Source organism: Suricata suricatta, chromosome 12 (assembly GCF_006229205.1).
Source record: "Suricata suricatta isolate VVHF042 chromosome 12, meerkat_22Aug2017_6uvM2_HiC, whole genome shotgun sequence".
Classification (NCBI taxonomy): Eukaryota; Metazoa; Chordata; class Mammalia; order Carnivora; family Herpestidae; genus Suricata; species Suricata suricatta.
The window spans coordinates 16,315,531-16,338,276 of NC_043711.1; the positions used below are offsets into that span (position 1 = coordinate 16,315,531).

General features: G+C 37.7%; 1 protein-coding gene across 3 annotated transcripts in view; it reads right to left on the reverse strand.

The window, feature by feature from the left end:
* Positions 1-19,986, reverse strand: part of SETD2 (SET domain containing 2, histone lysine methyltransferase) — a 91,574-nt gene extending 71,588 nt beyond the window's left edge. For all 3 annotated transcript variants that reach the window (XM_029918811.1, XM_029918812.1, XM_029918813.1), the window contains exons 1-8: positions 19,971-19,986; positions 14,081-18,438; positions 10,648-10,779; positions 8,713-8,841; positions 6,035-6,158; positions 4,988-5,065; positions 2,859-2,956; positions 227-353 (exon numbers count right to left, since the gene is read on the reverse strand). In XM_029918811.1, coding sequence (XP_029774671.1) covers positions 227-353; positions 2,859-2,956; positions 4,988-5,065; positions 6,035-6,158; positions 8,713-8,841; positions 10,648-10,779; positions 14,081-18,393 — 5,001 coding nt within the window. In that variant the 5' untranslated portion in view covers positions 18,394-18,438; positions 19,971-19,986. The remainder of the gene's footprint in view (positions 1-226; positions 354-2,858; positions 2,957-4,987; positions 5,066-6,034; positions 6,159-8,712; positions 8,842-10,647; positions 10,780-14,080; positions 18,439-19,970) is intronic.
* Between the last annotated feature and the right edge of the window lie 2,760 nt (positions 19,987-22,746).

The following is a 22,746-nucleotide window of genomic DNA, read 5'->3' on the forward strand; positions in this document are numbered from 1 at the left end:
TCTCTGCCCCCTCACGCTTGTACGTGCTCACTCTCTCTCTCAAAAACAAACATTAAAAAAAAAAAAAAAAGCAACCATACCTCTCTTTCTCATTGTCTCCTTTGATCTTGAATTTCTCTGATTGTAGTTTGACTTTTCAAATTTTAATCAGAAATACTACCTCCCTCCTTAAAAGGTATATGGTAAAAGTTGAAAAACAAAGGGGGGGAGGGGATGAAACACTTACTGAATCCTTCTTACGAGATCGATCCTTCTTCATTTTTCCTCCTGCTGCTCTGATACTGACTCTATTCTCTCCTCCCAGGTAACCTCGGCAATTAGCTGACCCACAGAAACATTTCTGAGCTTCTTTTCTGTTCAAGGAACATAGGAAGATGTCAGTTACATGAAAGTACACTGTATTAAAATGCCAACCACCTAACAATCACATACAAGAAAAAAGTCAATTCAGCCTAAAAACAATTCTTTTGAAAGAATCTAATATTATTTATTGGAAATGCCTAAAAATTGGTCTTAAAAAATATTTTTTCTAATCCTGATTTATTAGCTAGACAAAATTAGCCAAGAAGTAAATGAGTAATTTCTCCAATTTATGAGTACCTATTCATGTATAAAAATTAAGGATTTTTATACTTCTATGTGTATAAAGAGATATATAAATGTAGACATGTGGGGCGCCTTGGTGGCTCAGTCAGTTAAGTGTCTGACTTTGGCTCAGGTCATGATCTTACAGTTCATGGGTTCAAGCCCCGCATCAAGCTCTGTGCTGACAGCTCAGAGCCTGGAGCCTGCTTCAGATTCTATACCTCCCTCCCTCACTGCCCCTCCCCTCCTCATGCTGTTTCTGTTTCAAAAATAAATAAAAGCATTACAAAAATCTTTTTAAATGTAGACATGTATAAAATGTATAAAAATAAGAGATCATACATATATTTGATCTAAGAACAAAACTGCTTATTTGAAATAGTTCAATACCTCTGATATGTAAATATTTAACTGGCACCAAGAATATATTCTTACAAATAGATGTACACAGATATAAAAATATGTACAGCATACTTAACAGGAAACACATGATTATTAAAAGTTACCACTTAAGGAAGAGACACGAATTAAGAAATATAGTAGTAAGTAAATATAACCATGCAGTTCAGAAAAAGTGTTAGAAGTAACACAGGCCTAACTCTACAGGCCTGGGTATAAATCACCATGGCCATTTACTTATTCTGTGGTCACAGCGACCTGAGAAATGCATGAAGAACTACACCAAAAGTAAACTGATAGATTTAATTTACAACAGTAGCAATCAGAGGGATAAAAATAAATGATTCAATAAATAGAGCAGAGAATCACAAACAGCACTTGGTTTCCAATTTCCCTTCCTTCGAATAGGACAATGCAAAAGTAAGAGGAAAAATATACGGAGCCGTGCGCAGAACCCGGTCTGCACTCATACCCAGAATGCTAGACCATTGCCTAGCATTGGTCCACGAGGTCTTGCAAAATGGGTGATACGGTTGCTACTTCATTCATTAGCTGAAATAACCTCCAAAAAAAGAGCTTCCTCTCATCAACTATTTGATTTAACCTGAAGTAGAATTCACTTGGGGCAACTTTTAAGCTACTTTATAAAAATCATGAATTGATTCCCTTCTATTATGACTTACATGCAGTCTTATTTTTAAAGTATCGCTTCATCTCTGGGTTTTAAATCATATGTTTCAAACCACTGCAGTTATTATCCTTATCAATGCTTAAGTGTTAATGAAAACTCTCCCACTGTTGTTTTTTTTTTTTAATGTTTATTTATTTTTGAGACAGAGTGAGAGAGCACAAGCAGGGAAGAGGCAGAGAAAGAAGGGGACAGAGGATCCAAAGCAGGCTCAAAGCTGACAGCAGGGAGCCCGAGGTGGGGCTCAAACTCACGAACCCGTGAGATGGTGACCGGAGCCAGAAAGAACAAACAGCCACCCAGGCACCCCTCTCCTACTGTTCTGAGGGCCTATTCAAGCTAGCTCCTAAGTCCCTTTGATAAGAATCTACTAATCTTTTATAACTGGTTTCCTGGTATGACAAAATAATCCAATATCACCTTGTCTAATTCTTGTCTTAACCTGAAATCAGACACTTCTCCAAAGAATGCTGTTCCTTTTAGTGGGTTCAGTGAAACCACAATATAGACGCTAGGGGTATTCATTGCTATTGTATCAGTTATTATTTTGGTTCCAGAGAACTAGTAAATTATTTTTCATAGTATAATGTGGTGCAGATGAGAAAGGATTAGTCGTAAGTTGATAACTGACAGATAAAGGATACACAAGGATTTATTATACTATTCTCTTTATGCACACAAACATACTGCAGATATTTCCATAATAGAAAGGTTTTTCTAATTACATAAGAAACATAAGTATATAAATAAGACAGCATGAAACTCAGAAAAAAATTATTTATAGTTCCTGTACAAATCCTTTAATGGCCAGAAATGTCATACAGTAGGAAAAAAACACAGAACACTCAAAAAGGGCTGGTGGTACATATAAGGTTTTTTGGGTTTTTTTTAAATGTTTATTTGTTTTTGAGACAGAGCATGAGCAAGGGGAGGGGCAGAAAGAGAGGGAGACACAGACTCCAAAGCAGGGTCCAGGCTCTGAGCTGTCAGCACAGATCCCGACACAGGGCTCGAACTCACAGACTGCAAGATCATGACCTGTGCTGAAGTCAGACACAAGTGACTGAGCCACCCAGGCACCCCCATTTAACTTCTTGGTAATTCATATCAAAGTTTTATATCTCTATATATGAACAGTTCATTTCCTCATTAGAAGCAGCAAAACAAGAATAAAAACAATACTCACCCATATCTTTGAAACTGATAGTCAAATGTTAACTCTGAGCCTGAAGGAACCAGTTTGGTGGTAAAAAACCCGACCCTCAGTTGTCCATTCACAGTCCACTGAGAAGTTGTTTTTAAAAGAAAAGAAATTAGTAACTGATTAATCTATGTGTTTTTCTTTAAAGATCATCTGCTTTAATTATGCATTGAGCCTCTTTTGACAACTAAGACTTTACCAAATAGTATATAGGAAACTTCTTCTTTAAATAAACTAACATATTGGAGGGGGCCAGTGGCACAATGGATAACGCGTCTGACCAGGGTTCAGAAGATTCTAAATAAACTAACATATTTAAGTGTCACTCATATTTAACAAACTACCAAGTTGAGTATCATCTATAATTTCTCTCTAATAAAAGTAACTGCTACTTATAACCTGTCTTAATACACATTTCCACTTGTACTAAAAATAGGCAAATAGGGAATGCTTGGTGTCATTAACTATTAGAGGCAAATTCCTATTACCTTATATTATGTGAAACCTACCTGTATTCTAAGATGAGATGGGGCATGGAACCAGGGAAAGAATGATGCCAAATGTTCAATTTCATAAAGCAATGGTTGTATGACTGAGTGCAGTGAAAGGGAAGGAAAGCATGACAACTGCATGAACTCAAGAATTAAACTGGGAGTAAATACAGGGGTTAGAACTTGTGGTTCCAGAACATATTAGATGTAACTCGACTGTAGAGCTCCTGTCCAGACCTTTAGAGCAGGTTACTGATGAAAAACCCAGACTTAAAGAGATGAAAGAACACAGTATAAGTGGAGCCTCACAGCTAGACAGGTGGCCACCAGCGGCAGGCAAAACTAGAAGCATAACTTACATTAAATTATTACAAACTGTGTTCTCCTATTCGTTATACAGCTTGGCTCTCAGAAGAACCATATCTAAGATCTATTAGTACATAGATCAAAGGACAAAAAATATCCAGGAGTCAAAAGCACTACTTTATTTTTTTATTTTTATTTTTTTTTAATTTTTTTAATGTTTTATTTATTTTTGATACAGAGAGAGACAGAGCATGAGAGAGGGAGGGGCAGAGAGAGGAGACACAGAAGCAGGCTCCAGGCTCTGAGCTAGCTGTCAGCACAGAGCCTGACGCGGGGCTCGAACCCACAAACGTGAGATCTGACCTGAGCCGAAGTCAGAGGCTTAACCGACTGAGTCACACAGGCGCCCCAAAAGCACTATTTTAATATGAGAGGGAATCACTGATACTACTTTTCTAGGAGTAGGTCCATAGCTTTCTTATTTGCCTAAGAAAGAACCAACATTCTAATGTATATATACATACATATGTATGTATATATATATATAGTATACAAACACACACACACACACACACACACACACACACACGTTTTAACCTAAGCTCAAAACACAAATTAGAGAGAGTGCTAAAATTATCTCAAAATGTTTTACCTAATTCAATAAATGAATTTAACAAGCATCAACTATGTGCCAGGCACAGGGACAAAGAGAGAAGCATGACCTAGAGCCTGGCCATGTTGAGGAGAAGCAGTACATGATATACAATCCCTCTCATCTGTGGCCATTCAGCCCCTCACATTATTAAAACAGCCAAATTTGGCACCTGGATTAAGAGCTAATAAAAATCTGAATAGAATAGTACACATGGGACTTCATCAGAATTCAATTTTGGTTTTAGATTTTGGCACCTTTGAAATAATAGTTAAAACTCATGGGCAAAGAGAGATGACAATTAAATGCAATGGGAGTTCCTGGACTGGATTCTAGTCCGGAAAAATGACAGATGGCAAAATCTGAATAAAGACTTTAGATTAGTTAATAGTTAACAGTATTTCCTGGACTGGGTAACTGTATAATGGTTATTTACAATGTGAACATGGAGGAAGCTAGGTGAAGGATGACATATGGAACTCTGTACTGCTGCTCCATTTTATTCTATAAATCTAAACTTTAATTCAAAATAAGATTTTTAACAACGGACTAGGAAAAACCAAAATGATTTAAAAATAAAATCCATGGGAACCCTTGGTATGGAATCTACAATTAATACATCAATCTTGAACAAATATCCAAACTCTAAATCTACCTCAACTTACTTTTTGAGTCTCACAGTTTGGTTCACAGCTGTGATTCATGAAACGAGAGCAGTTTCCTTTCTGGGTGGCATCTATTATCTAGGGGAAAGGATCATTTAAGAGATTAAAAAAAGACCTTAAAATATACATATATTTTGCAAAGGAAAGGCATTAGGAAATGTAAGATCTGCATGCCCAACCCCCCTTCCTCTGTCACATACAGACACATCCAAGTGACAAATATCTAACTGCTTCCTCTGGGACATCTGCTAATTATCTCCACATCTATCAATGTCTCTTTCATTTACTGTTAGCTACTTCTAACATCCTCTTATATTCCAATCTCTCTTCGTGTGTATAAAACCTCCGTTTTAAAGTGCATGTTACACCACAATGCAGGAGCTCTCAAACTTGAGTGTGTGTCTGAATTCCCTGGGGAGTTGTTAAAACTCCTGCTGGACCACCCCCTTAGTTAGATGCAGTAGATCCTGGGGTCGGATCTAGACTTAGATTTACCAGGACTGAAAGTAGAGACAGATATGAGAGAATTTAGCTAAAATTTATCACACCAGACATTAAACAGATTTGTAAAAATGTAAAACAGTTGTACTCTTCACTAAAACAAAAAAATTTTGAAAATTATTTTCATAAAAACATGTTGTTTATGTCAACACACAATGGACTTGTTACTTCTAAGTGGCTTAAAGATTTTTCAATTTCTCAGCTTTAATTTTTATTTAAGTATTGACAAATATAACCCACATCAAAAAAAAATTATTCTAGGGGTATCAGTAATTTTTAAGAGTTGTAATATGAAGCTTGTAGGTTACATTTACATGTATATAATATGAAGCTTGTAGGTTACATTTACACGTATATGTAAATATCTCCCTCTCCCTTTTTTAAATGAAAACATCTCCCTCTCCTTTTTGTAAAGAAAAACTATGTATACTACTCTGCCCCTCTTTTTTGTCACGATGTATTTTCAAGATCAGTCTATATCAATGACCCTTTCAAACACAACAATTTCCAGCTCTGTTTCAAAGCAAACACATTCATGCTGCTCACCTCATCATTCTTCAAGGCCATGAAATAGTAGTGGATGTTTTTGTTTCGTGCATACTCCTTTACCCGGGCTTTAAACTCTTTATGATCAAGTACTTCTCCACAATATTCTAGGACAAAGGTGTTTCTGGCAAAACAAAAGGGAAACAATACCATTTCCTGCCTAGAAGCTACATGGAAAACACACACATCTATGCAAAAACAACAGATTCAAGGAAATACTGAAAAGTGAATAAATTTGGTCTTATGCAAGATATAATTAAAATATATGTAAAGAACCTAACATCTGGGGCGCCTGGGTGGCTCAGTCAGTTAAACATTCAGCTTTGGCTCAGGTCACAATCTCATGGTTCGTGGGTTCGAGCCCCGCATCAGGCTCTGTGCTGACCGCTCAGAGCCTGGAGCCTGCTTCAGATTCTGTACCTCCCTCTCTCTCTGACCCTCCCCTGCTTGCGTGGTCTCTCTCTGTCGCTCAAAAATAAATAGAAAAACATTTAAAAAATGAAAAAAAAAAAGAACCTAACATCTGAGGTTTTCTCCTAATATTAAAAAAATGTTGATTCTAAGACACTTTTACATTTATACATACTATTCAAAATGTGTATCCCTGTTCTAACTAGATATTAAAACAAAACACTCAAATCTGGTTTACAAGGCCGTGAAAACAGTGATTCACAGCTGAGAGACAACTCTGAAGAAATCAGGAGGCACTGAAATATTCGAGGCTTTATGTTCTAAGAAAAAAGAGGGCAATTTAAATGCAACCACCCTTCTACTGTCTTTACTCAAAGACCTCTAATGATGTCGCGAAGGTCAAGCAGACCTTTTCTCCTGGGGTGCCTGGATGGCTCTGTTGGTTAAGCATCAAACTCTTGATTTGGGCCCAGGTCACAATCTCATAGGTTTGTGAGTTCAAGCCCAACATTGGGTTCCATATTGACAGTGCGGAGCCCACTTGGGATTCTGTTTCTCTCCCTTTCTCTCTGCTCATTCTCTCGCTCAAAATAAATAAATAAATAAATTTATAAACCCATTTTTTTCCTCTGCATTCTCTGAGTTTTTTCTAGCATTTATCAATAATTATGATTAATCTCTCTCCTTGGCTTCTTTCAAGTTACCTTCCACACCTGACTGGACTTTCCTTGGTTATTTAGTATCTTCTGTAGAGGAAAAATAGGTATAATACAGAGAGAATGTCACAGTATTTAATACTAACTAGCAGGTTAGTTCCAAAGACCTCCTCATCCTCTGTGTATCGGACAATGTCCCTGTTCAAAGGGAACGAATACTCTATTCATGAATGCCTACATAGTTTGTAACTAAAAATTTATGAAACCAGCCTTAGCATTAACATATGGAAATTAAAGGAGTAGGAAAATATGAGAAACAAGGAAATATCCAGTCTAGGGTATTTTACCAAAGCAGGGCTCTTTGTGAGGCGCTTAGGAGAGCTAAAGAGCTTTAAGAACAGTTTTATTTTCTTCATTTACTCCTTTTACATATTTAAAAGATTCTTTTCAATCATAAGCATATGTAATCTGTATACATTTAAAGGTACTCATCTTTCATACTTAAATCTGCTTTACATAAAAAAAATTAGTGTTTAAAGGAAACTGAATATGGTAGAAAATAAACTAAACCTTTTATTAAAAAGTTACAGGAGTTAGGTGGAAAGCAACATTTATTCATTCAATAAATGTTTACTGATTGTTTTTAATCCCTACCTCAAATAATCTCAGATACTCTCTTGTACTCTTACCCTAAGGTTTATCTTTTTTTTTTTTTTTTTTTTAATTTATTTTAGGGGCGCCTGGGTGGCTCAGTCAGTTAAGCATCCGGCTTCGGCTCAGGTCATGATCTCATGGTTCGTGGGTTTGAGTCCCACATTGGGCTCTGTGCTGACAGCTAGCTCAGAGCCTGGAGGCTGCTTCAGATTCTGTGTCTCCCTCTCTCTCTCTGCCCCCTCCTCTGCTCTCGCTGTCTCTGTCTCTCAAGAATAAATAAAAAACATTAAAAAAATAAATAAAATTTATTTTTAGAGAGAGAAAAAGAGAACAAAAGTAGGGGAAAGGGAGGGAGAGGGGGAGGAGGAGAGAGGGAGGGGGAAAAGCGAGAGGGGGAAGAGAAAGAGAGAGACACACACACACACACACACACACACACACTCCCATGCAGGCTCCACACTCAGTGCAGAGCCCAATATAGGGCTCCGTCCCAAGACCTTGGGATCATGACCTGAGCCAAAATCAAGAGGCAGACGCTCATTCAGCTGAGCCACCCAGGCATCACCCCCCCCACCAACTCAGTTTTATATAGATAACTAACTGCTTCTGTCCCAAATCCTTATAGTTTCATAGTGATTTTGAGGGTCTATGACAAATACTGGTAATTGCTTGGAATTAAAGGAAAAGTAACTGTCATACAAAGAAGGATCTGCCTGGTCCAAACGTCACAAATGACAAAATGCTCTTCATACATAAAGACAGAGACAAAGGAGACTTTTTTTAAATTTCCTAAAAGAAATGGAAAATTTTTTTTTAAAAACTAGCTACCAGTGGTCATTCTGCACAATAATCATTATTAAACTGAGGTGTAATAGACATTATTTTCCTTCCTACAAAGTAGCTAACCAACTTCAACAACACAAAAACAAAATGAAAGATGATTAAAACATAACTTACGAAGGAAGGTCTTTTGCAGCTCTCAAGCCCCAGCCTTTCTTTTCTGTGAGTATGACTTCCACGTCTGCATGCTGTTTTCTCTGAAACCGTCTATTGGAACAGTAATCCCCATTCGGACACCGAGAAGAACTGGGATGAGAAACAAAATAAATTCTTCAAAGCAGAATCTCTGATGACAAATAAAACGTGGATTAAAAAAAACAAGAGATACAACAACAGAGCCTGCCTGTGTGCAGAAATAGGAAACATGGCCCACTTGAGGAAAGGAGAATAAAACAGCTGAGCAAGACTGATAAGAAAGGTGGGATGCCAGAAGATGGAAAGGTACGTTGTTGACATACGATGAAGAGCTCTGAATACACGGCTAAACTTGAACCTAATCCTAACAACTGCTAGAAGTTTAAGTGTGGAAAACACATGAAGAAAGATATCCTATACTTCCTATCTCTTTAGCAAGGTTGCCAGGAAAAGTCAGAAGAATGCAGAGACCAGAGCAACACTGTCAACTTCGGAGAACAGGGCTGAGTCTCATGTCTCCTTTTCTTACTTGTGTACAGTAACACATCATCTCTACTTTCAGTTTAGATAAAGAAATTACCAAAATTGTGTGGTCTTTAATTTTTTGAGGTATAGGTTTTATTCTCATAATACCAGAACATGACCAAAACCAAAATCTGAGCTTTGAAAGAAAACAGTTCATCAACACTAAAAACAAGGTATCTATACTATAGATCACCTTACTATTCTTTCCATGTTAAAAAATAAGGATATAGGGGAGCCTGGATGGCTCAGTTGGTAAGCATCTGACTCTTGAGCTGGAGTCAGATCATGATTCACAGTTTGTGGGATTGACCCCTGTGTCAGGCTCTACACACTGACAGCCCAGAGCCTGTTTGGGATTCTCTCTTTCCCTCTCTGCCCCTTCCCCCACTCACACATGCTCTCTCTCAAAACAAATAAACATAAAAAAAATATTAAGGATACAAATTTTTCATCAAATGGGTAAAAATTTTAATCACACATTTTTCGATGTAAAGAGGTTTACTGTTTATAAGAAAAATACAGAAGCAGGGGTGCCTGGGCGGCATAGTCAATTAAATGTCCAACTTCAGCTCAGGTCATGATCTCACAGTTCACAAGTTCAAGTCCCACATCGGGCTCTATGCTGACAGCTCAGAGCCTGGAACCTGCTTTGGATTCTGACCCCCCCCCCTCCGCCCCCCGCTCACACTATTTCAAAAACAAAGAAACATTAAAAATATTTTTTTAAATACAGAAGCAAATGTCTATCAATAGAAGATTAATAATTATGAGCTGACTACAAATAGACTATATAAAGCAGCGAAGGGAAAGATTTAGGTAAGTCTGCATGTGTACCACTGAACAAGTCTCCAAAATTTATTTAATTAAGAGTGTGAGAGTGTGTTTGTGTGTGGGGGGGGGTTGTATGTTTTGGGCCAAGGTGAGGAAATAAAATACAAAAAAGTACATATAAAAGGATTTCATTTCTATACACAAAATGAGGAAACATCTATGAATATTGATATAGGCATAAAATTATCTGGAAAGACTACAAATAGAGGGCTTGAGGTTTGGAAGTGGAAGACATTTTACCTCATAGATTTTTGAAATGCTAGGGTTTTATCTTATTAGATAGTAAAAGCTAAAAAATACCAACATTTGCCTCACAGGACATAAACATTACAAGAGATAAAAGATTAAGGGCTACTTTACAGAGCACTCAAGATGTTTACTATAATGAATAATAGAAGGGAAATTTGTCTCTTTATAAACATTATTATACACTGGAGATTTTACTGCTTATAAACAATAATAAGTAAAAGAAAGGTTAAATTTTATTTATTACTAATTCTTAATATTTTGGGACATTTAACAGAATGATTGAGCAAAATCAGAGCATTTTTATTTACTTACCATTCAATCATGAGGAGACGATTAAGACAATCTTCCCCACATGCTATTTCACCTTGTGCTCTTTCATCTTTAGAAAGAGGTGCACACTCACACTGCATTCGCTTAATATCCCGATGGGATTTATTCTTCTTTCTATTAGATAAAATTTTATAAGAACTGGTTTACAAAATCTCCTGGTAATGATACAATGAACACAATCAAATATGTGCTAAATCTCTTTAAGTTTCACATTTAATGATTCTGGTTAAGTTAAACATTCAAAAGGAAGAAAGCATCTCATCGCGAGCATTTGTGAAACTAAAAATACTAAGAATTATGTTGAAAAACAAGAGGCAACCTGAGTCCTGGAAAGTGGGAGGACAAGGTAAGTTCAAGTCTATCATTTTGGACTGAGCCTTCATTTCTTAGTCCAAGTCAGTTAAGCCTCAAATTCTGAGCACTTTCAAGGGTCAACTGGGGTCAGGAAAAATAAAACAGGAAAATTCATGAGGATCAGAAAGTAGCACTGCTGATTAAAGTGAAGATTAAGAATGAGTCCTCCCAGGGGTACCTGGGTGGCTCAGTCAGTTGAGCATCCAACTCTTGATTTTGACTCAGGTTATGATCTCACAGTCAGAAGACTGAGTCCCACTCAACACAGAGCCTGCTCGGCATTCTCGCTTTCTCCCTCTCTCTGCCCCTCGCCTGCTCTCTCACTCTCTCAAAGTAAATAAGCAAACACACATATAAGAATTAGTCCTCCTGGAGGGACAAATAATGGTTGAGACACAGCAAAGGAAGGCAGGGGAAGAAAAGGAGTTGCTAAAAATATAAGAAAGAGGGAGTTTTTAATTAAGAGTTAAACTGAATCTTTCAGTAACATTGTATTTCTATAAATCTTGTTTAAAAGAAAACTGAATGGTTAAGAAAAGAATGAAGTACAACTGACAGAACTGTATTACAGAATACTCAGGTATTACAGAATAATCAGAGGACTAAACTTTCCCAACAGACTGCTTTGGGGGTAAAAAAGAAAACTGTTCAAAATGGCTTAGGTTCGTAAATACATATGCTAGAATTTGCAAAGAAAAAGTGAAAATGTGATTATTTCCTGGCCTTTGTGTTTTAACTTTCTTTTGTCAAAAAGAAAAATAAAATCAGAGATGGTTGAAGAAGATCTCAAGATTAGGGCAGTCTGACTTACTCTCCAACTATCACTGAAGAGCACCGCTGTTCTATGTGGCTGTCTTAATCTCCTAACTAATCTGCCTTCATCTTCAACATATGTTCAATTATAATCCCAGTTTATAAAATACCTGAAGAGTGTCCTCATGGTTTCAACTACATTTGAGTAAAACAAGAATGACTCAGTTGGATCAATTTAAGATATAATTCATCAGTGAGCATATGATTATTCTCAGCCTGAAGAAACAGGATTAAAGATAAGCAAAATATCTGTTGACAGGTACTTTAAGAATTGTAATTTTGAAGAATCAGCAGTAGCTTTACTTTGTATTGCTCCATAAGGCCAGATTCGGACTAACGGGTACAGAGTCAGGTAACCCTATTTTCCTTAGACTTAAGAAAAATGTCTTGGGGTGCCTGGGTGGCTCAGTCGGTTAAGCCTCCGACTTTGGCTCAGGTCAGATCTCACGTTCGTGGGTTCGAGCCCCGCGTCAGGCTCTGTGCTGACAGCTAGCTCAGGGCCTGGAGCCTGCTTCCAGTTCTGTGTCTCCTTCTCTCTCTAGCCCTCCCCCTCTCATGCTCTGTCTCTCTCTGTATCAAAAATAAAATAAATAATAATTAAAAAAACATTTAAAAAAAAAAGAGAAAAAAAAGAAAAATGTTTAGTCTACGGCCGTACCACCCTGAACATGCCCAATGTCGTCTATCTCGGAAGCTAAGCAGGGTCGGGCCTCGTTAATACTTGGATGGAAGAAAAATGTTTACACTATCTTCAATACTATTTTACAATAGTCTTCTTGGTGGCTCCTAAAGGCCCAGCATAGGGCCATTCTTTTAATGTTTATTTTTATTTTTGAGGTTGGGGGGGAGGGAGAAAGAGAGAGAGAGAGATAGAGAGAGAGAAAATGAATGAATGAGCGCACAAGCGGGGTAGGGCAGAGAGAGGAGCAGACACAGAACCTGAAGCAGGTTCCAGGCTCTGAGCTGTCAGCACAGAGCCCAAGGCGGGGCTCAAACTCAGGAACCATGAGATCATGACCAAAGGCAGATGCTTCACTGGCTGAGCCACTCAGGCACCCCTTCACTAACCAGGTCTACATACATGGTGTTAAATGTACTGGACCTCAGTGCTGAGTACATCCCAGAGGGTTGGGTTGATTATTTTTCGTTCTATTTTACAAAGACCCTGGAAGCTGCAACAATGTACTCACACAATTCCTAAAAACTACTACTTAACAGGTTCAATATTTTAAATTTAAACCTAGTTTACTAGAGATAAGAGGCTCTCTATATCATAAAAAGGTTTTTTGTTAAACTATGAAAAACTTTTCATAAGACCTAACTTTACCTTAACCAGTGAACAACTTTCATTAAAAAAAATTTTTTTTAATTTAAAGGGATGATGGCTAAGTAGATTTTCAAATAGAGGAAAAATTTCCAAAAGGAGGATGGATGTAAGACAGATTTTTTTTCAGAAAGGCATATTCCACATATATTCCTACTGGGAAAATGAAAAGACTGTGGAGGAAGGGGGAAAGAAAGCAGGCTGCTCCTCTCTGGAGGAGTCTGTCTTCATTACTCCTACTCTCATTATCCCTTGTTTCAGGTTAGGGATCTGTAGGAAACCACTATACCATTTATTTCTAAAACACTGGTTAAGCTATTGCCAAATATAATCCATTACCAACGGACTAAAAACAATGGATAGAAAATGAAGTTCTCAAGTGGTTCCAGCTTTATAAAGTACCTTTCAAAGATACTTCATTATGGACATTTTTGAAAAGGAAAAAAAATCCAGCACAACTACTTTTTTCATCTCTAAGAGTAGACTGTTTTGCTGGGACTTTGTTTCGTGTCTCATCACAGTTTCACATGTAAAAGGAACTTGAGAAAAATAGGACTGGCCTAAATCATACTTTCAGAATGAAAGCAATAATGAGACCAAAAAAAAAAAAATATATATATATATATATATGTGTATATATATATATATGTGTGTGTGTGTGTGTATATATATATATATATATATATATATATATATATATATATTTTAGACATCCCCTTCCTGTGGGAGGTGGAGGAAGAGATACTGAGGGAAGGACCCTATGCCATCAAATGTAAATAGGTAAACTCCTTAGATGTTTTAACTTATATCCTATTACACAACAATATTTCTTACAGTTGACCTCAATATATTCTAACTGTTGAAAGCTAATTTTTTCAACAAAAAGATGTTAAAATTTGTTGGACAAGTATTAACTAAACTTACCTTTCTGTTAAATAAACATTTTCTTCAATCAGATCAAAGTAACAGGGCATCTTCCCTTGCTTGGCACATTCTTTCCATCGCTGTGGGTCCCTGAAATCCTCCATGACACAGGAAGGCCCAACCAGGGCTGAGCCTGAGGGCACTGCTGTTTCTCCCTGCTCTATTGCCACTCGAACTTTCTTTCTGTCCTGAAGTTCACCATCACTTTCAGAATCACTCTCCAATTCCGGTCTCCTTTTTTTAGGAGGCCCTCTATCTTTCATATCATTTTTTTCTAAGTTTTTTGAAAGATCTCTCTTTTCATTCACAGCTAAAGAGTCCTTAATGGAATTGCTGCTTATTTCAGGTGCTTGCACGGACCCCTTGTCCTTCTGAAGGGATAAAAAAAATTTACTGGACTGGCTTGAAAAGTGAGACCCTCCACGTTGATCCCAATTCTCCTCCTCTTCACGGTCATCTGTTAAGGAATCTGGTACCTGCCCTTGAATTCGATCATACACAACCCCAGTTCCAGGAGGTCTACCTGCTGATCTTGGATCCCAGTAGCCGTTGCCCTGCCAGTAGTTACGTGTCCCACCATAATGTTCTGCACTTTGCTGATACTTGTGTCCACCACAGGCTCCATAGCTGCTGTCAGGCTGCTGATATGTGGTAGTAGGCTTTTCTTGTTGAGAGAATTCCCACCCTAGGTTTCTGAGCTCCTCTGATGAGCGGAAGCTGTCCACTCGGGAGATCTCACAAGAGGAAGAAAAACTCAACTCTGTTTTTCCCAGTCTACTATCTGGCCTGTTAGGGAAAATGGTTTGTTGCCGAGACTTATTCAGGACATCTTCAAAATCATCAGAAGAATAAACTGGCAGCTCTTCTTGCTGCCTAGAAGCTATTTTGGCTTTTGCTGTTTCCTCAGAATTTGGATGACCTAGAAAGTCAGATTTCACATCTGTATGACTGGTACTATCAACCCCGTCACTCTGAGGATGAACAGTTTCAGACAGGTGGTTATCTATCTGTTTTCTGCTGGGCTGTATAAAAGAAATGTCCGGATTCTTCTCTGCTCCTTTATGATGGAAGAATTTCTCAGTCTGAGAACAGGGTTTACTTGCTACACTCTCAAATTTTTCCTCATATGAATGTCTCCTTGACTCCAATCTCTCATCTTCCCAGTGGTCAGAATAGTGTCTATAACTCTGACTGCTCCGGGAAGAACACGGACTGGTTTCTTCTGTGGGCAAAGTAGAATTCTTTGGCACAACCACAACAGACTGAAGACGGTTTCTTGGAATACTGCTAGCATCAGAATCTGTATCTTCAGAGTCACTTTCATCACTTGAACTTTCAGAAGAACCAGAATAATCTTCATGGACAGTGGATACAATCTCTGAGGCATGACCACTACTGTCACATTTTAAGGTGTATGTTACACTGTCACTGTCTTCCATGGTTAAATTCAAGTCACAGGAAGAAAATACCACTTCTGAGTCATCAGAAGTATGAGCATGTCCTCTTCCTCCTTCTTCATCTAAAGCGATTTCTGACCTCCTTTTTCTATCAGGCAATATGGAATTCCCTTCTTCTTGAGTCTCTTGCACACATTTCCCAGATAGCCCATTATTATGCCTGTTTTCCCAAGACACAAATCCCCTTCCTGAATCAGGAAGACCACTACCTACTTCTATGGTTTCTTTCTCTGCATGTTTTAAAAACTCTGTGCTTTTAGTCTTCAGTACAGCATCCAAAACTGGAGATGTGTTCTCTCCACGTTGTAAGAGATTTAAACTGTCTACTTTTACTCCAGGTGGAAGACTCTGAAGAGATGAAGCAACGCCTGAACTCTCTATGGGTGGATATATATCATCAAAATGATTAACAGAAGCTGAACTGGTGCTACCAACACTCTTATATTCTTCACATGCAAATTTTGAGTGCTGATCTGTCAGATTTCTATTATCACATATAACTGGTTTTGATTTCAAATGCACATTCATAAAGCTATTTGAAGAAATCTTCGTAACCGAAGGCTCAATCTTTTCAGCTTCAGAATGACGCAAAGAAGAGTTGTCATTTGAAGTACAGGATAGATCTGAATCTTTGGTTTTACAGCAAGAAACTGTCATATCAACTGGTTCTTTAATTACAGTTTTAGAATAATCTATAGTCATAACTGGCAAAGACATGAGTTTATCTTGGTGTGGTGAAACTGGAGGTTCTGCTTCTCTAAACGGGCTTCCTGACTTACTATGCAGCATGTACGTATCGTCTGAGTCTTTCTCTTTACACCTATTAATATTCTGAAATCCATTTGATGAAAGCGTGCATGCTTTGACCAAAGGGGATACCTCTGATCCGGTCACACTATCATCAGAAGACATTAAAATAGTGTCAGTTTTAGAAGTGCAAAATGTTGCCAAGTCAGATTCTGCCCCAGGAGATCCATTTATATTTAATTCTATGGGACAGTAACTCCTTAATTGATCATTCTTCACTTTAGACAGAGTGTCTAATTCCTTAATACTATCATGGCTATCATGTCCTATTAATTCAGATTTAAAAATAAGTGATTCATCCAGCTTTTTAAAAGTAGGTGAATCATTTAACCTATTTGATGGTGATGAAGATCCAGTCTTTTCTCTTTCAGGAATTTTACTAATCATTCTTAATTCACTACCTTTTGAACAAGGAGCCTGTAAATTAAAAGAATGAGAAGATCTGATTTCCTCATTTAATTCTGTACAACAGAAAGAATTCTTAAATTTATCAGACTTAGATACAGATTTTGAAAGGGTAGATTTGTAACGGGAAGCACTGTTATCATGCTTGGAATAAGATGAGCCCCGTCGGAATCCCAGTTCATTAGAAGGAGAACAACATCTTTTCATTGCTTCATTTTCTGAAGTCCTTTTGGATTCTCTTTCTACTTTTGAAGAATACTTTCCTCTTTTCTCCATCTCTAAGTAAGAGGACTCAGTTTTACAGTCCCGATCAGATTTAGAATAGGATGACGATGTCCTTAGGTCTCTGTAAGAGAAGGAATGAGATGAGGTGCGCCTTGAGTAGGTCTTCTTATACTCCTCCTCTGAGTCAGAACTCTCTCGAGCTCTGTTATCTGCATATGGCCGAGAATAGCGAGCCCTCTCTCGATAAGGGGAACTCCGATGGTAGCGACGATCAGAGTCATAATAATGGGATCGTTCCGACCGAGAATAGGATAAACTAGTTCTAGAGCTTCTGTCAGATCTTGAACGAGATCTGCTCCGCCTTCGCTCTCTCTCTGATCTACATCGAGAAGATATATATCGAGTATCTCTTTCAAGTTTTGAGTAGCTAAAGTATTTATCATCTCTCTCTGTTTTAGATCGTGAAGACTTCCCTAAATCCTCACTTTTTAAAGGTGCTAAGCTCTTCTTTGAATCTCTTTCCTTTTCAATGCTTGCTGAAAATTTTAAATCATGTGATCTTTGACTTGAGGAAGTCCGCACAGAATCTTCATCAGATTCTGAAGCAAGAAAGGTGCCTTCAGATTGTGAGGATTTCTTCTTAGAACCTGTTTTTTTAGAGCCCAGATTACTCTTAGAACTATCTGGAATTTCTTCTTCCTTCCCAATATGGGAATCTTCTTTCTGTGAGGGAACATCTGCTTGCTCATTCAAATTCTGAGTTATGTGTTCTTCTGAACTATTAGATACAGCATCCTGCTTAGTGTCCACTTCTGAAGATTCTGGATCAGTCGTAACTGGTGGTTCCTTCAGTGTTCTAACTGCTACATCTACTGGTGCTGTCATCAGAACTGGGATTGGTGTGTGTGGCAAGGTCACTGGCTCCGTTACTGGTGCTGGTGGTGAGGGTGTTGTGGCTTGGGGAGGTGGAGGAGGTGGAGGTGGAGATGAGGGTGGCGAATCTACAGTTGTTGATTCTGCTATGACTGTTGGTAATGGTACTATGGAAGGAGGTGGAGACACCACTGCTGTGGCTGTAGTCAGCAGTGGCCTAGATGTCACATGAAGCAGATGTTTCTTAAAATGAATTTTGCCCAATTCTACCCTTGATTTTGGTGGGGAGGATTCTTCTATAGTAGATAAGGTATCTCCAATGTCCATTTTAATTTTAGGAGTCAAGTCTACTTGAAGAGGTCCAGCTGGGGAGTTTGGAGTATCATTTTGCTTTTCATTGCCAAGTGCAGCCAGAAACCTGTTCTGTAAAGTTTTCTTTGTAAGGCTGAAGCTGAAAGACACCTTCTGTCGTCCCTGTTCCTCCAAATTAACCTTTGTCTTGGTGCCTTTAGGTAAAAATCGACTAGAAGCAACACCTTTGAACATTGGTCCTTTGAAGAAACCTGTTTTCTGCACATTTTCAATCTTTGCCTATAAATGAACAAAACAAGCAGTTACTACAACAATAAAGTCACTTTCAAATGGCTAGCATTACAGTTTAAAATGTCAGGAAAATGAAAAGTCTTTTAAGGACAGTATGAATTTCACTCAGCTAGATAAGCACTTCTTTATTATAACATTTCAAATATACTCAAAAGTATAGAGAACATATAATAAACCACTAGGTATCCATCCCAAGTTTCAACAATTACCCGTATTTTTCTATTCCTGTCTCTTACATAAAGAATTTATCTGTTTTTATAACTTTTTTCCCAGGCAGAATTTTTAATGAGAAAAAAATAATCCAACATGTACTTCAATATAGAACACAAAGAGACATGCAGATAGAGAGCAATACCTAACATCTCAGTGTGGAAAATAGTTTGTTCTGGTGTTCTATCTGAGAAGAAACACCAGAAGTCATTAGCGTGGTCTCCTGGCATCCCACAGAATCACTTAGGGGCTTCATAAAATACAGATCTTCAACAAAACTCCAAGGAATAGTGATTCACTAGATCTAAGGCAAGAAATTGTGTGCTTTGTTTGGGTTTGTTTGGAAAACAAGCACATGAGGTAATTCTAATGGACTTTCCAGATCTGAAAAACCACTGAGTCTCCCAACTCATTTTATAGGTGAAATAAGCAAATAAGGCCCAGACCTTTCTGTTTTCCTGTAAATTACTCTGCCCTGGCACATTACCACTATCTCTGCCTGAGCCTCACACACTCAGGCCATGCTGATTTATCATTCAATCCTACTCTAGAAGCAACAACTACAAAGTATATATCTAAGAAGATTTTCCCCTCCATCATTTGTCAAACCACCAAAAGAAATGGTAGGCTTTAGAAGTTAAAGGCAAATCCTAGGTGGTAGAGAGAACATCAGAAAAATCTATAGGAATTTAAGCCTAAATTAAAGATGGTACACTGGCCATCCACAATATTTTTCTAATTGATGTTCTTTAATCAACTCTGGCTATTTAAGAGAATAGTTTTCTCCTTCAATATGGTAAAATCTGCTATCAGTCTTCAACATTATACACTGACCATTCAAGTGAGAAAGAAAATGTCCTCTCATGCATTTTTGTAAAGCAGTGGTCTTCAAATATTTTAAGAAACAATGCACTTGTCAAATGAAATCTTACATGGTAGCTCAATACATAAAAACAGGTAAATGCTGTCTCCAGAGCTCCCAGCTTCCTCTACCTTGCCTAAAGCTTTTGAAGCTCCAAAGTTTAAAAACCATTTCCTTAAGATATACCACATTCCTCCTTGGAAGGGAGTTACATATAGATCCAAAAATTCAGCAAAAACGATTTCTTCATTTCACATTCAAAATGACAGCTAGAGGCACCTGGCCGGCTCAGTGCAACACTTGGTCCTGGGGTTGCTGAGTTCAAGCCTCAGGCTGAGGGTAGAAAGTACTTAAAAATAGAATCTTAAAAAAAAAAAAAAAAAAAAAAAAAAAGCTAAATTTTGAGTTAATCCAATAATCACTGAATAACTAGTTAAATTATACTTACCTCATTTTCTTCTTCTCTATTGCCATCCAGCCAAGAGAGCATGCAAAAGAATAAAAAGAAATCATAAATACTAAAACCAACTAAAATAACAAGGATATTAAAACCAAGGATACCTACAATCTATAGGTATTTGACATGAGCTGTTCATTCCTTCAAAGTTTCAATTACATTTAGTACAGCAAATATTTATTGAAGATAATACCATGCACTGTGAAATAAAGGTGAACAAAGCAGGATCCCTTTTCTTAAAAAGCTTAATGTCTTGTAAATACAAAATACAATTTTGTTACAAAGTAATTCCAACAAAATGAAATACAAAGAAAGAAATATGCACAGTGTAACAGCAAAGAAGGAGAGAATGCAGTTTAATAACTCAGTTTAGTAGAAGAATAGGAAGGTAAAAAATCTTTCCTAAAAGAAGAGTAGTTTCTAAAGAATATATTTGTAGGGAGTTCCTAGGAAGAGGAAGATTCCCCACAAAGCCAAAGAGATTAAAACATAGAACAACATGTACAAGAAAACTATAAACAGCTCAGTACTACCAGAGTATAAAGTGTAAGACAGAAAATAGCCAAGATGAGGGACAGTAGCCAAGTCCACAGCCAGGTTTCTCATGAGAAGAAATATATTTTATCTTACAGATTAGGGGTTCTCAATCCTTTGTGGTGTCCATCAACAGTCCCTTTGCTGAATACAAGGTATACACTCTGCTTCACATCACAGCCTGTGGCTCTCTGAGCTCACAGTTATGTTCTTAAAAAAGGTAACCACACTGTGTCCTGAAACTGAGGAATCAAAAGCCAAAAGTCTGATGTACACCAGTGTGCCAATGCATACTGAGGAAAAGGAAACTACAAACATTTTTAGATTATGACAGCCAGATTGAGATTTTAAACAGACCACTCTGCAGGCTATATGGTAAGACTGGAGTATAATAATCTGTTTGAAATGTCCCTTAAAAGAAATGTACAAAACCCAGTCTCCAAATGTAGGCTTGACTCCATCATAATTCAGTCCATTCACCAGTGTCTACATAGTCATACAAAAACCAAGTAATGGGGGTGGGGGGAAGAATGCAATACAAAGATGAGATCTGAAGCAAGGTCCAGGTTAAACACTTTTTTCTATTCCAAAACCACTAAACACTTCATAGATGCAATCTTAGAACTGTATTTCATTAATTAATTCTGTGATGTACATTTCCCCCACATATAACACCTCTGCATCATATTATCAATAACATCATAGATTGGCAGAATGTTTTTTCTTAGCAGTTCATAAAATAGTTGTGTCTTACAATCTATGACCTACTAGATTTGATTTAAATTAGTACCATGTGCAATTTTTTCAACAACATAAAAGATACCTGGACACATCCAAGTATTTGGAATGTAATTCCTATTCGTACTCCCCCTTTCAGTGGATATTCAGAGGCCTGCTCGACAGAGGTGGCAAGACATTTTCCAGAACTTGATAAGGTATTTGTAATAAAAAGAATATAAGCACGTACAAAACATATGAGGGGAAATATAAATTTCCTTTTAGTTTTCTCATTGCAAAGGTATTTCATGTTAACAGAGAAAATTCAAGTTACAAAACAAGCAAAAGGAAAAGTCCACAATCCAACATCCAGAGACAACTGCTGTTAACATCTTGGTCTACAAAGCCTTCTAATGCTTCTTTTGTGTACATGGTTGGATGGGCGGGGGTACTTAAACACAGATCTTAAGTAAAGCAATCATACCATATAAGCCATTCTGTATCTTGCTTCTCTCCCTCATCATAAATAGAGCAGGTAAGCAAACAAGGTGTTCAGATTTTTAAAAAGTATGGAATCACTACAACAGACTGAAGAGAATGACCTTACACTTGATCTTAGCCAAAAGGCTGAGAAGCGATGAAGGAAATGATCTTAAAAGAAGGGGATACAGGGGCGCCTGGGTGGCTCAGCCAGTTAAGCATCCCACTCTCGGTTTTGGTTCAGGTCATGATCTCAAAGTTTCAAGGGTTCAAGCCCCACATCATGTTCTGCGTTGGCAGCACAGACCCTGCCTGGGATTTTTTCTTTTCTTTTTCTTTTTCTTCCTTCCTTTCTTTTTCTTTCTTTCTCTCTCTCTCTCTCTCTCTCTCTCACTCTTGCTGCTCCTCCCCCACTCACGCTGTTTCTCCCAAAATGAATAAATAAATTTAAAAAAGGGAGGATATAGATAAGTGAAAACATAGTTAAGTTTCAAAATAAAGCAAGCATTTCTCTCTTACATTCTCAGCTGAAAGTTAAGAGAACAGGGCAAAACACTTAAAATTAAAGTGTAAGAAACAGAGATGGAAGTGGACTATATTACTAATTTATAATTGAGCTTATCAGCACACTTACTCTACTTTTGCTGGCAGCATTAAATTATCTAGAAATAACCAGAGGAAACAACTGATGAGTTACTCCAGGAAGCTGAGTGAGACATGAGAAGTAGAAAGCAAGGAGATGAGAGAACTGAGGGCATTCCCAAGAATACTGAGATGACTGACCCTGTAATCCATAGATAACAGAGAGAGAGAAAAATCTGGAAGAAGCTGATAAACTGAAGGAACAGGGTAGGGGAAAGATACTAGAAGCTTCAAAGAGTGAATGTGCTGAAAACCAGAAAGTGGGGTAAAGGGTGAGGTGAAAGAAATGGAAATTCTGGTCAGAGTAACAGAGTTAGGGTACATTTCCCGGAAATGACAATACCTCTCTGTGGACATGGAAGCAGACTGCCACTGCAATAAGAGGACAAGACCT